Source organism: Anomaloglossus baeobatrachus, chromosome 6 (assembly GCF_048569485.1).
Source record: "Anomaloglossus baeobatrachus isolate aAnoBae1 chromosome 6, aAnoBae1.hap1, whole genome shotgun sequence".
NCBI classification, from domain to species: Eukaryota; Metazoa; Chordata; class Amphibia; order Anura; family Aromobatidae; genus Anomaloglossus; species Anomaloglossus baeobatrachus.
The window spans coordinates 137418203-137432261 of NC_134358.1; the positions used below are offsets into that span (position 1 = coordinate 137418203).

Below are 14059 nucleotides of genomic sequence, written 5' to 3' on the forward strand. Positions count from 1 at the left end.
ATGGAGAGGTCGTCCCAAACTCAAAAATCGGTAAGGGTTGTTTATCCAGGTGGTTCATCGCTCATGCGACAGCACACATCGCTATGTGTGACACCGTAGGAGCGAGGAACGTCTCCTTACCTGCCGCCGGCCCCAATGAGGAAGGAAGGAGGTGGGCGGGATGTTACATCCTGCTCATCTCCACCCCTCCGCTTTGATTGGCCGGCCGCTTAGTGACGTCGCTGTAATGCCGAACGTCCCTCCCCCTTGAAGGAGGGATTGTTCGGCAGTCACAGCGACGACGCCGACCAGGTAAGTATGTGTGACGCTGCCGTAGCGATAATGTTCGCTACGGCAGCGATCACAAACAATCGCATGCGAGACGGGGGCGGGTACTTACACGCTCGCTATCGCTACAAATTGCTAGCGATATCGCTACCGTGTAAAGCCCCCTTTAGCATGGTGTTCCAGACGTTATTTCTTAATTTGTTTAAACAATATGCGACAGCCCATATGATGATGTCATGTCTTTGGAAGTTTCTGATAGGTTTATTGGCAACATCTGCATTAATTAGAGACACACCTGTGGAGGTATTTTAATGCACATCTGAAACACACTATTTCTTTGTGTAGCCTCATGAGAAAGTCAAAAGAAATCAGCCAAGATCTCAGGAAGAGAATTATGGACTTGCACAAGTCTCGTTCATCCTTGGGTGCAATTTCCAGATACATGAAGGTGCCTCGTTTATACTCAAGTATATTATACGCAAGTACAAACAAGATGGGAATGTCCAGCCATCATAATTCTCAGGAAGGAGACTAGTTCATTATACCAGAGATGAAGGTGCTTTGGTCAGAAATGTGCAAATCAACCCAAGAACAAAATAAATAAAACTTGTGAAGATGCTGGCGGAAGCTGGTAAGATTGTGTCATTATCCACAGTGAAACGAGTACTGTATCAACATGGGCTGAATGGCCTCTCAGCCATAAAGAAGCCATTGCTCCAAAAGATGTTGTGGATAAGCACGGCACTTCTGTGTGGTAGGTGCTCAAGTAGGATCCAGTCAGATATGTAGCAAAGATCAAATACTTGGCACTCAAATAGCAGTGGACACAGTGAAATACATCAGCACTACTTTCACTCACAAGCTGAGCAGACCATCCACACTGCACACTGATAAAGGTCTATGGTAGACCGAAATGTCTGTGCTGTATCTGGTCAAGCTTACTCAATAAAATACCAGTTTCTTCAACTATTTGAGTGCCAAGTATTTGCTCATTACTCCAAAAAACACATTAAAAAGCCAGATTAATGTTTGCAATGCATACAGGAAGAAAGACCTTAATTTTTGGAGATATGTCCTGTGGTCTGACGAAACTAAAATTGGCCATAATGACCATCGCTAAGCTTGGAGTCAAAAGGGAGAAGCTTTGAAGCCTAAGGTTATGTGCTCACGATCAGGACTCACTGTGTTCAGAATGCAGCGAGTCCTGACCGCACATCTCCTCCCCAGGAGAACGCAGGAGACTGCAGCTGCTTGTACCCACGATCAGGGTTCCGTGCGCTGCGGTCTCTCGCTTTTGTTCTTCCTACAGAGGACTCAAGCAATTCCGCAGGTATTAACATGATGCAGTCTGGAAAGCTGCTCCGCAAGTCAGTATTTGCTGTGGAAAAAAAAAAGCACAGTGGGCACGGGATTTAGAGAAATCCCATCCACTATGCTTTTACTGTACACCGCAGCGGTTTGGACGCAGCTGACGTATGCTGTGTCCAAACCGCTGCAAATACTGATCGTGAGCACACACCCTAAGGCTACCATCCCAACTGTGAAACACGAGGGAGGCAGCATTGTGTTGTTTTGCTGCAGGAGAGACTGGTGCACTTGACAAAAGAGATGGCATCATGAGGAAAGAAGATTATGTGGCAATACTGAAGCAACAACTCAAGACATCAGCCATGAACTTAAAGCTTGGGGGGAATTGGGTCTTTCAACTGAACAATGACCTGAAGTATACTGCGAAACTGGCTGCAAAGTGGCCTAAGGAAAACAAATTTATCCTGTTTTGGAGTGGCCATCACAAAGCCATTATTCTTGATGTATGCAAAGCGCTATGGAATTAATAGCGCTATTTATATGAATAAATATATATACTATTATCTCAATCTTATTGAAGATTTATGGGCAAAGCTGAAAAGGCCGATGTGAAGGCGACCTTCAAGCATGGCTCAGTTACTCCAGTCCTGTCAGGAGGAATGGACTCAAATTCCTACCAAATATTGTGAGAAGCTTGTGGAAGGAGATCCAAAATATTTCACCCAAGTCATACAGTTTAAAGGGAACCTGTCACCACTTTTTTTTGGCATTCTAACATGCTGTATATGAGAGCTCAGGCTGCTGTGACTACATAAAAAACACTTTATAATACCTACCTAATGGTCGCGCTGCGGTGGAATTGGGTCACGGAGGAGTCTCCGGTGCCGGCTCTTTCGTCCTCCTTCTTCTCTAGCCGCGGTGCATGACGCGTCCGACGTCATCCACACTTCAGGTCCTGACCAGGGCAGATCAAAGTATTGTAGTGCGCCTGCGCGGGACCGGTGAGTGTGTATGACGTCGTACGGGTCATGCACAAAGGCGTCAGGAGGACAAAGATGGCTGAAAGAGGCAGCACCGGAGAACGGAGACGCCTCCGTGACCCAATTCCAACGCAGTGCGACCGTTAGGTGAGTATTTAAAAGTGTTTTTTATGTAGTCACAGCGGCCTGGGCTTTTATATACAATTTGTTAGAATGCTGTATATAAGAGCACGGTGGTGGTGGCCGCAGCTTATAGCCAAAAAAAGTGGTGACAGGTTCCCTTTAAGGACAATGGCACCAAATACTAATGAAATGAATGTAAACTTTTCACTTTGCTGAAAGTAATAAAAATGCCTTGAACCATTCTCTCTCTCATTATTCTGGCAATTGGTAAATATTAATAATTTTAGATCCTAATTGTCCTAAAATGGGAAAGGTTTATTCTGATTTCATGTCAGAGTGAGAAAAACATGCAGATGTGTCTTTATAGAGAGCGGAGGGAAACTACTGGTTTCACCTGATGTATGTGTATATAATGTGTATGTACATAGCCTGCTCACTGATGTGTTGCACAGGGGGTGCTGAATATTACATACAAGTGTGTACTACGATATTTATATAATTATAAGGGAGATGTCCTATAGCTCAGGCATTTGTATAGGAGCTGTTGTCCAGGTGCTTCTGACCCCGCGGGCCTATCCGGTGCTCCTGTATTGGCCCGGTGGTCCTATCCGGTGCTCCTGTATTGGCCCGGCGGGCGCTCCTGCCCGTGCTCCTCGCAGCTGACACTGAGCGGCGACGCGCTGCTCCGCTCATCAGACGCACGCTGCGCCCTCGTGTCAGTGACGTCACGATTCCCGACTCCTCTCCCAAAACTGAAAGGTCGAATGTGGCCGCCTATAACTCCGCCTACAGACATTTTGTCCAATTGCAGACAGCCATGTGTTGACGTAACGGCTCTGCTGCCCGCCCGCTCGCTATAATTTAGGGTGTGTTTGCCTTGTGATTGGCTAGTGATTAAGAGGCGGGGCTATTCATGGGGACGCTGACTGTACAGACACGCCCCCATGCGCGCGGCTTAGCTCCGGGTTAGCGGAGGATAAGGGCGGCGCAGTCCAGCAGACACCCGGCAGGACGAGGACGGCTCTGTGCACACCCGGTGTATGTGCGGCAACAACATGTCCGCACCTCTGCCTGCCATAGTGCCCGCCGCCCGCAAGGCCACGGCCGCGGTGAGTCCGAGCGTGTAGTGTGCGCTCCCCCGCCCCTCCCCTATGTGTCACTCATCAGGTCTGTGTCCATGCGTGTAATCCCCACCGTCACCTGTCAGTGCTCCAGAGCTGCACTCCATCTCACGCCTGTAACTTCTTCTATGTGTCTGTACACTGCCTCCTCTCTCTGTAAGTGGTGTGTGTGTGTGTGTGTGTATATATATATATATATATATATATATATATATATATATATATATATATATATATATATATATATATATATATATATATATATAAGGTCTGTGCACATCTCTCAGATGTACTAATATATATAGTTATATTAGTACATCTGAGAGCTGTGCACTGACCTCTGTATTTCCAGGAGACTACAACTCCCAGCAGCAGCCAGTCGCACGGTGTGTTCTGCAGGTTGTGGTACTGATGTTGGTGCTGTTTTCCCCGCACATGGCTGATCATTTCTTGGGGGGGGGCTGATTTGTCTCTTATTCTGCATTCTACCATGATTATAGTTTAACCCTTCCTCCGCCGTGTGATCTGCATTCTACCATGGTTATAATTTAACCCTTCCTCCGCCGTGTGATCTGCATTGCGCTCCTGTAGAGTTCCTGCAGGCAGTGGTGGAGCCGTACTGCACCCCTGGATTCCTTACACTCTTGTTTCCATAAAGACAAGTCACCATATTGTGTTGCAGGCGACATTATGGCGGTATTCTTTCCCATCTGTTATTTTTTTTTTTTAAGTCTTTATTTTAATGAGCCTGACACAGCCACATCTCAGCCTAGAGCGAGGCGCTGACACAGACAGCAGTGATCTAATCTAATAACCAAAATGATGCTGAAATCCAGCATAGTGCACCTTATCGAGCAGGTGTGGGGTCCGGTCAGTGAGGATCTGAGCAGCGGCATATAGAAGCAATGGAAGTGTGAGCTGCCTTAATCAGGTGCCGCTTGTATCATTGGACAGTGGCAGCACAGTCCTGAAATAACAGTAGTTCAGGTGCAGGAGGGAGGTGGCTGCTCATAAGATTAGAGATAGTGATGAGTGGGCACTACCATGCTCAGGTTGCTCTGTACTTATAACGACTAGTGATGGGCGAGCACTACCATGCTTGGATGCTCTGTATTCGTACTGACTAGTAATGAGTGAGCACTACCATGCTCGGGTGGTCTGTACTTGTAATGAGTGAGCACTACCATGCTCGGGTGGTCTGTACTTGTAATGAGCGAGCACTACCATGCTCAGGTGCTCTGTACTTGTAACGACTAGTAATGAGCGAGCACTACCATGCTCGGGTGCTCAGTACTTGTAACGACTAGTGATGAGTGAGCACTACCATGTTCGGGTGCTCTGTACTTGTAATGACTAGTAATGAGTGAGCACTACCATGCTCGGATGCTCTGTACTTGTAATGAGTGAGCACTACCATGCTCGGGTGCTCAGTACTTGTAATGACTAGTGATGAGCGAGCACTACCATGCTCGGGTGCTCTGTACTTGTAATGACTAGTGATGAGCGAGCACTACTATGCTCAGGTGCCCGGTACTTGGTAGCACCTAGTAGAGTAAGTAGAAAATGGTGGAAGACCCTGAGGAGTCTAATGTAGGCCATGCTGCGCCTTGGGAAAATGTAAATCCAAAGAACTAGGCACTCGTAACGATATGAGATGGTAGGAAATTTGCAGTCCAAAAAGGAGTGTGGAGCATTTTGGTCATTGGCTCTAACCTTCATTGGGTGCACATGGTTTTTGTCAAGAGATGTGGATCAAGTTTTGATAAATTGTTGGGAAAAACATAGGATGCCTGCCGTGGTGAGAGCGCTAATCTACAGTCTTGGCCAAAAATGTTGGCACCCTTGAGATGGACTTGTAATCTTGAGATTGTTGATATTTTTCAACAATTTTAATCCTATGGCAGTTATTTTCTCCTCTTTCTGTTCTCCATGCTTAGTGTTGCACACACAATGCAAAGATGGAGTCAACGTCTCCCCTCTTTATCTGGTCTCAGGTGTGATTTTCATATTGCCCACAGCCTACTGCCACAGGTGAGATTGAACGAGCATCACATGCTTGAAAAGTTGTTTGCCCACAAATTTGGAAGGGTGCCATCAATTTTGTCTGTCTCATTTTTGGTGTTTTTCTTAAATCATGTCCAAGATGTTTCTTTTTTTTTTTTGTGTGTGTGGTTTTCCAATACACGCAAAGGACATAAACGTGTATAACAAAACATGTAATTGCAATGTATTTCTGGGAGAAATAATTCATTTTCTGGAACAATTTCATGGGTGACAACACTTTCGTCCATGACTGTATAACTAGTTCTTTGTATTATAGTATACAAGGGCTGGGCGCTTGCTAGTGTACCACTTCATCCAAAGGGCCGAGGTTTAAACAGAAAATGGGGAAGTAGCGAGGCTGAGCATGCTCTCTCCTAAGCAGCATTGTTTCTTAGGAAGATAGTTGTGTATTATGTCATTCCCTCTTGTCTATCATACAGGCCTGTATGCAGGCGGTCTAAGGGGTACTTTGCACGCTGCGACATCGCAAGCCGATTGTAGCGATGTCGAGCGCGATAGTGCAGCAAAAAGTGAACAAGTCCTGCACCGCCTGCCCTCAGATTACCTCCAGGTACAGTGGCTCACGTGCTGATGATTGCCATATAGCGCTGGTTGCAGGCGCAGCGTGCTGGTCGGTAGTGAGCAGCTAGGAGATCCAACAACAGGGAGATGAATAATCGACCGCAAACAGCTGCTATGCCAAACAAATTCTTTTTTTATTCAAACGTTCTTTTCATCGGCGCAGATAAAATTGCGGGAGGTGGCTTGGATGCGAGTCCCTCCAAAGGACGACGGCAGTTTCGTCTGTGAGTCAGACTTCTACGGGTCCACCAAGAATTTGTTTGGCATAGCAGCTGTTTGCGGTCGATTATTCGTCTCCCTGTTGTCGAGCGCGATAGTCCCCGCCCCTGTCGCAGATGCGATATCTTGTGATAGCTGCCATAGTGAACATTATCGCTACGGCAGCTTCACATGCACTTACCTGCCCTGCGACGTCGCTCTGGCCGGCGAACCGCCTCCTTCCTAAGGGGGCGGGTCGTGTGGCGTCACAGCGACGTCACACGGCAGGCGCCCAATAGAAGCGGAGGGGCGGAGATGAGCAGGACTTAAACATCCCGCCCACCTCCTTCCTTCCTCATTGCAGCCGGGACGCAGGTAAGGAGATGTTCCTCGCTCCTGCGGCTTTATACACAGCGATGTGTGCTGCCGCAGGAATGAGGAACAACATCGTACCTGTCGCTGCAGCGACATTGGAAATGCCCGACACTACACCGATCATACAATTTCAACACTTTTGCGCTCGTTACTCGTAGTAAAAACGATTCACATACTCCGATGTCGACACCAACGCCGGATGTGCGTCACTTTCGATTTGACCCCACCAACATCGCAGCTGCGATGTCGTAGTGTGCAAAGTACCCCTAAGGCTGTGTTCAGACTAAATTGCTTTTGAGGACATTTTTTGAACAGATCCATTCCAAAATCCTTTTTAAAAACAAAAAAGATCTGTAATTCTTCTCGAGGGGGGTCACATGCACTTTTTGTTTTTTTTAAGCTTTCAAATCACTTCGGGACATGCTACTTTTTAGCAGAGATTTTAGAGGACTTTTTCTTTTCCTGAAGAATTTTTGCAGCCTTGTGATTGGACAGGGCCTGGTTTGGAGCAGATTCGATTCGATCAGGATCCATTTCGGAGACGTGACATACACTTTTTTCTTCCTACTAGATTGTTTTAAATGTCTTTTTAGGAAGTAAAAAAAAGTTCATAATCTCCTCCTACGAACAGCAAAGTGGATTTCCTCTAAAATGACTAGGAAGAGTTTTCCAAATGGTTTTAAAGGGAGCCTGTCAGGTCCAATATGCACCCAGAGCCACGAGCAGTTCTGGGTGTATATTGCTAATCCCTGCCTAACCGTCCCTGTATACACTAGCATAGATAAAGATCTTTAGAAAAAGTATTTCTAAAGATCTTTTATCATATGCTAATGGAAGAGGGGACTAGTCCCCTGGGCGTTACTTCCCTTGCTAGTCGCCCCCATTAGCATGTTAGTACACTCCTGTGGGTGTGCTAACATGCTAATGAATACGCAGCGTCACAGGATGATTTCACTCGCCTCTCCGGCTGCCATCGCCTCCAACAGGGGATTTCGGCTCAGTGTGCATGACCCCGGAGTTTGGGTAATGCGCAGTATGAAGCTGGGTGTACGCGTCCTGGCTTCAAACTGAAGTACTGCGCATGACCGAAAGTCCGGAGTGTGGGCCAATTCTACCAATGATGCTCTGATCCGAGAGTGATCGAGTGTCAGCTTAGTGCGGACTAAGGCTATGTGCGCACAGTGTGTTTTTCACAGCGTTTTTGTTCATTTTTGGGCTCAAAACTGCATGACTTTGCTTCCCCAGCAAAGCCTATGAGTTTCCATTTTTGCTCTCCGCACACAACTTTTTTTTTTTTTTTTTTTTTTTTTTTTACTGCGTTTTTGAGCTGAAAAAAAAAATGGTCATGTCAGTTCTTTTCTGCGTTTACTGCGTTTTCCACCCATGCAATGCATTGGAAAAACACAGAGATCAAAAACACACCGAAATGCGGCAAAAACGCATGCGTTTTTACCGATGCATTTTTGTGCATTTTTTGAGGTAAAAAACGCAGAGTTAAAAAAGCATAGCGTGCGCGCACAGCCTTATTCTCTCCTTTGTGAGCATCTCAGTGCACCGTGAGGAGAAGGGGAACAAGATGTCTCCATCTTCTCTGTTTTCTGAGTCCTTAGAAATCATCCGAGTGCAGTCCAGTGTTTCACACGCACTCATAGACTTGTGTGAGTGTCAGCCATCTGATTCACACTGCCAAAATGGCATTTTGAGGTTCCAGTTGCAGTGCTACCCTATTCAGCCTCCCCATCGCGCTGCCTTTTACATGCCCTATTCCAGCATTACACCCAAATATGCTCTAATACGTTTTGAGGGGATTTGACTTCATATTGTTTGTAATTATACTCCACGATGGAGACACTATAGTCTATAGACACTATATATTATGAAGTTTGTGCCATCTGTACCCTCATAACATGCAATTGGCTTTACATATCCCCAGTGATGTCTACCTATCTTGGGGCATGGTCCTGGTGTTTTAATATGCTTTTAGATTAAATGCATGTTCACCTTCTTAATAAAATTTTGTATAATTTTTGCACTATAAAAACTCTTGTTTCTTTCTCTTCATAGTGTGTACATAGCCTTAAGGCCGCTTTACACACTGCGATATCATGACCGATATCGCTAGCGTGCGTACCCGCCCCCATCGGTTGTGCGACACTGGCAAATCGCTGCCCGTGGCGCACAACATCGTGCGGACCCGTCACACTACCTGCCTAGCGACGTCGCTGTGACCGGCCTCCTTTCTAAGGGGGCGGTTCGTTCAGCATCACAGCGACGTCACAGCAGCGTCACCGAACTGCCACCCTATAGAAGCGGAGGGGCGGAGATGAGCGGGACGTAACATCCCGCCCACCTCCTTTCTTCCTCATTGTCGGCGGCCGCAGGTAAGGTGAGGTTCCTCGCTCCTGCAGTGTCACACATAGCGATGTGTGCTGCCGCAGGAGCGACGAACTACTTAGTATACCGAACAGCAGTGATATTCGAGAATAGGGGGGCATGTCACCGATGAGCGATTTTGACCGTTTTTTGCGACGATTCAAAATCGCTCATAGGTGTCACACGCAACGACATCACTAAAGCAACCGGATGTGCGTCACAAAGTCCGTGACCCCAACGAGATTGCTTGAGCGATGTCGCCGTGTGTAAAGTGGCCTTAAGGCTGCTTTCACACATCCGGTTTTTGCTGAGCAGCACAATTACTTCGCTTTGCAGAAAAAACACAACCGTTTTTTTGGGGGGTTTTTGCCGCCGGTTGCGTTTTTTCCCGCATAGACTTGCATTAGCGCCGTATTGTGCCGCATGGCCTTGCGTTGCGTCCGTTTTTTGCCGGAAGCGGCATATTTAGCCCATGCGGCGGCCAGATGGAACGTTGCCTGGCATGTTTTTTGTGCGGCGAAAAAACCGCATCGCGCCGGATGCGGCGCAATTTACAATGTAAGCCTATGGACGCCGGATGCGTTTTTTTTTGTACTGCGCATGCTCAGTATCAAGCTGCATCCGTCAAAAAACGGACGGGCCGCATGTAAAAACTTATGCAACGGATCCGTTTTTTTTTCGCCGCATCCGTTCCATAGGTTTTTGAGCCGGATTGAGCCGCACTGCAAAAAACGGATGTGTGAAAGCAGCCTTAGTGACATAGTTTTTCTCCTTGAAGAAAAAAAAAAGCCCAGCTTTCCCAACCCATGAAATCCAAAGCACTTGGATTAGTTCCCATTAGACAATGTAATGGTTACATGTTGTACGTGTGATGAGCACTGGTAGATCATGTATGTGTATCACAGACATCTGAAATCCTCTTCCTTTGTAGAGGACCATCTGATCTTTACAGAGCCATCAGTAATTGATGGTAACCCGTCACATGCCTCTTTAGTCTCCCGGGCCGTGCCCTACTGCTGCCATCCTGCTGTAATGTGTTGTGACCGGTTTACAGGCCTTGTCGGATGCTATTAGGGTGGTCTCTGCTGTCCGGGACCTTCTGTTATTTGACTCCCAGAGTCCTTAGCTAGAGGACTGCAAATCTGTGACCCTCAGAGACCTCCTTCTGCCCTGGAGGTAAAATGGGCCTTTTTGTTGTGTGTGATTCCAGTATTTGTGACCCGCTCTTTATCAGATTAGTATGACGCTACACAGAGAGGGCGCTCAGTCGTGTCCTATGACCCCAGACACATATTAATGGCAGCTCTGTGAAGGCGGTGGGTCACGTTTGTGTCTAAAGCTCAAGTCTTGTACCAGATTTAGTTGGATCTTCCTATATAACATGTTAGGTATTAACCCCTTACTTCTCTTTTTTTGTAGGTAATCTTCCTGCACGGCTTAGGAGATACTGGGTAGGTATAATGTATGTTCTTGGCGTTTTCGTCACACGTGTACAGTCTGCAGACTTCTCCGAGAGTCAGCGAGGAATGTTGTTCTACCATTATACCTCAGGGTAAAACCAGTTTGTTACAATGGCGGCTGGAGAATTGTCAGGCCTCCCTGCAGATGTATACCACTGTCGTGCACAGGGCAGACTTGGTTTTGAGATTATATTCAGTTAGATCCAGAAATATTTGGACAGTGACACAAGTTTTGCAATTTTAGCCATTTACCAATCCTATTCTATACACAGTTATATAATCAATCTGGGCCTAAAGTGCAGACTATCGGCTTTAATTTGCGCGTATTCACATCCTAACTGGAGTAGGTTTAGGAATTACTGCTTTTTAAAGCACAACTCCAAAGTTTTTTTTTGTTTTATAATTTCAGAGCTGGAGTGAAATGTAAAGGCCCATTTACACACAACGACATCGCTAACCAGATATTGTCGGGGTCACTCACTGTGTTCGTGACGCACATTCGGCGTAGTTGGTGACGTCGTTGCGTGTAACAGCTAGGAGCGATCAAAAATACTCACCTGATCGTTGACACGTCGTTCATTTTCAAAATCTTGTTGGTCGTTGTGGATGTCGGTTGTTCGTCGTTCCTCAGGCAGCACACATCGCTACGTGTGACACCCCGGGAACGAGGAACAACACCGTACCTGCGTCCTCCGGCAACGAGGTGGGCGTGTCGATAATGCGGCTCCTCTCCGCCCCTCCCCTTCTATTGGACGCCTGCCGTGTGATGTCACTGTGATGCCGCACGAACCGCCCCCTTAGAAAAGAGGCTGTTCGCCGGCCACAGCGAGGTCACTTTGAAGGTAAGTCCGTGTGACGGGTACTAGCGATATTGTGCGCCACGAGCAGCGATTTGCCCGTGACGCACAAACGACGGGGGCCGGTGTGATCGACAGCGATATCACTAGCAATGTCGCTGCATGTAAAGCAGCCTTTAGTCTCATGCCCCCCTGTAATATACTCACCTGACACCTTCTTCATCTATTTCCAGAGTTGCTCCACTCGATCTCCAGCGATTTTTAACCTGCCAGCAGTGCTAGTGTTTCGTGGAGTGCGCCGGAGGTGACAAATCAATACATCTCTGAGAGCCTCGTTGTGGCTTTCATAGAGTTGAATTGAGAGGTTGTGATGTAACTTCTGACTGCCAGCCAGTCAGAAGTTTTGGGCACAAGATGGCACCGTGATCAGAGTGGGGCTGAAGAAGAATGAAGATGGCGGCAGGTCAGTTTAATAACGGGGGCATGGGACTTACATTTAAAGTGCCAATCTAGTGCTGTAAGAGGAAAAAATGCTGGAGTGATGCTTTAATATTTAGCTGCCTCTTTTTCGAGGGACCAAAGGTAATTAGACCGTTATCTCAAAAGGTCTTTAATGGACTGCATGGGCTATTCCCTTGTCAATCCTTCATTAATTAACAGGTAAAAGGTCTGGAGCTGATTCCAGCTGTGGTATTTTCATTTAGAAGCTGTTGCTGTGAGCTCACAACATGCGGTCAAAGGAGCTCTCCATGAAAGAGAAACAGATCATTATTCGGCTGGAAAAAAAAAAAGAAATCCATCACAGAGAGCAGAAATGTTAGGAGTGGCTAAATAAACAGTTTGGTATATTCTACAAAAAGGAGCGCACTAGTGAGCTTTGAAAATAAAAAAAAAAAGGTCTAGACGTCCACGAAAGGAAGCAGTGGTGGATGATTGTAGAATCCTTTCTATAGTGAAGAAAAACCCTTCACAACATCTCCAGGAAGCAAGTGCTTCAGTATCTAAGTATACCATAAAGAAAAGACTTAATGAGAGCAAATACAGAGGCCTCACCACAAGGTGCAAGCCATAATCAGATTCAAAAATAAAAAAACAGATTAGACTTTGCCCAAAAAATTATCTAAAGAACCCAACCCAGCTTTGGAAAAGCATTGTATGGACAGATAAAAATAAGATCAACCTGAACCAGAATAATGGGAAGATGAAAGTATGGAAAAGGCTTGGAACAGCTCATCCAAAGCACAGCACATACATCCTCAGTTAAACATGTTGGAGGCAGTGTGATAGCCTGGAATGCATGGCTTCCAATGGCCCTGGGTCACTAGTGTTTATTGATGATGTGACTGCAGACAGAGGCAACCGTATGAATTCTGAAGTGTACATGGCTATAATTCCTGCTCAGATTCAACCAAATACAGCAAGGTTGATTGGATGGCGCTTCACAATACAGATGGACAATGACCCAAAACATTCTGCGAAAGCAATCCAGGAGTTTAAGGCAAAAAAGTAGAGTATCCAGATCTCAACCCCATCAAGTAGCATTTCACATGCTTAAGACAAAATTTAAGGGAGAACGACCCACAGATGGGCAACAACTGAAGTTAGCTGTTTGTAAAGGCCGTCAAAGCCTCGCAAAGGAGAAAACCCAGCGTTTGGTGATGTCCATGGCTACCAGACTTCAGCCAGCCATTGCCTGCAAAGTAATGAAAATGAATATTTTATTTATGGTAAAGTTACTTTGTCCAATTACTTTTGAGCCCCTGAAATGAGGAGGCATTGTAGAAAAATGGCTGAAATTCATAAACGTTTCATAACATATTATTTTTCAACCACTTTAGTTTGAACCTGAAAGTCTTTACTTCAATTACATCTTAGTTGCTTCATTATTAAATGAAAAATAGTGATATGCTAAGCTGAAATCATGAAGATTTACTGTAGTCACTGTTCAAATATTTCTGGTCATAACTGTATGCAGAATCTTTACTATAATGGGGTTTTACCATTATCTTTTTCCATAAAAAATCTTATCACTTGTACAGAATCCCTAGATACCTTTTGAATAAACCTGTACTTTTTCTTCTGCCGTGCATTCATGAGTGTATTTTACTAAATGCCCATATGTAATCTGTGTATGTTTTGTGTTTGCCCCCCACTTTGACTGCTTCACCCTTTTACTGCACATCAAAGCTATTACGCTAGTCTAAGGGCGGCTTCCCAAAATCCATCCACTGTGCTTGTACTGTACAACGCAGCATTTTAGACGCAGCTGACGCATACTGTGCCCAGAACGCTGCAAACACTGATCGTGGGCACGCACCCTTAGGCGGTCTTTGTACATTGCGACATCGCAAGCCGATGCTGCGATGTCGCACTCGATAGTTCCCGCCCCCGTCGCAGCAGCGATATCTTGTGATTCCTGGCTTAGCGAACAT

The 14059-nt window shown here is 46.1% G+C and overlaps 1 protein-coding gene across 2 annotated transcripts in view; it reads left to right on the forward strand.

Annotated features, from left to right (window-relative positions):
- Positions 1 to 3601: 3601 nt before the first annotated feature.
- LYPLA1 (lysophospholipase 1) overlaps positions 3602 to 14059 on the forward strand; it is a 59996-nt gene continuing 49538 nt past the window's right edge. Inside the window, exons 1-2 of one of the 2 annotated variants that reach the window (XM_075353269.1) lie at positions 3602 to 3787; positions 10790 to 10821. In XM_075353269.1, coding sequence (XP_075209384.1) covers positions 3719 to 3787; positions 10790 to 10821 — 101 coding nt within the window. In that variant the 5' untranslated portion in view covers positions 3602 to 3718. Of the gene's footprint in view, positions 3788 to 3824; positions 3956 to 10789; positions 10822 to 14059 lie in introns of those variants that run through there. The other variant, XM_075353270.1, reaches the window with a different exon arrangement.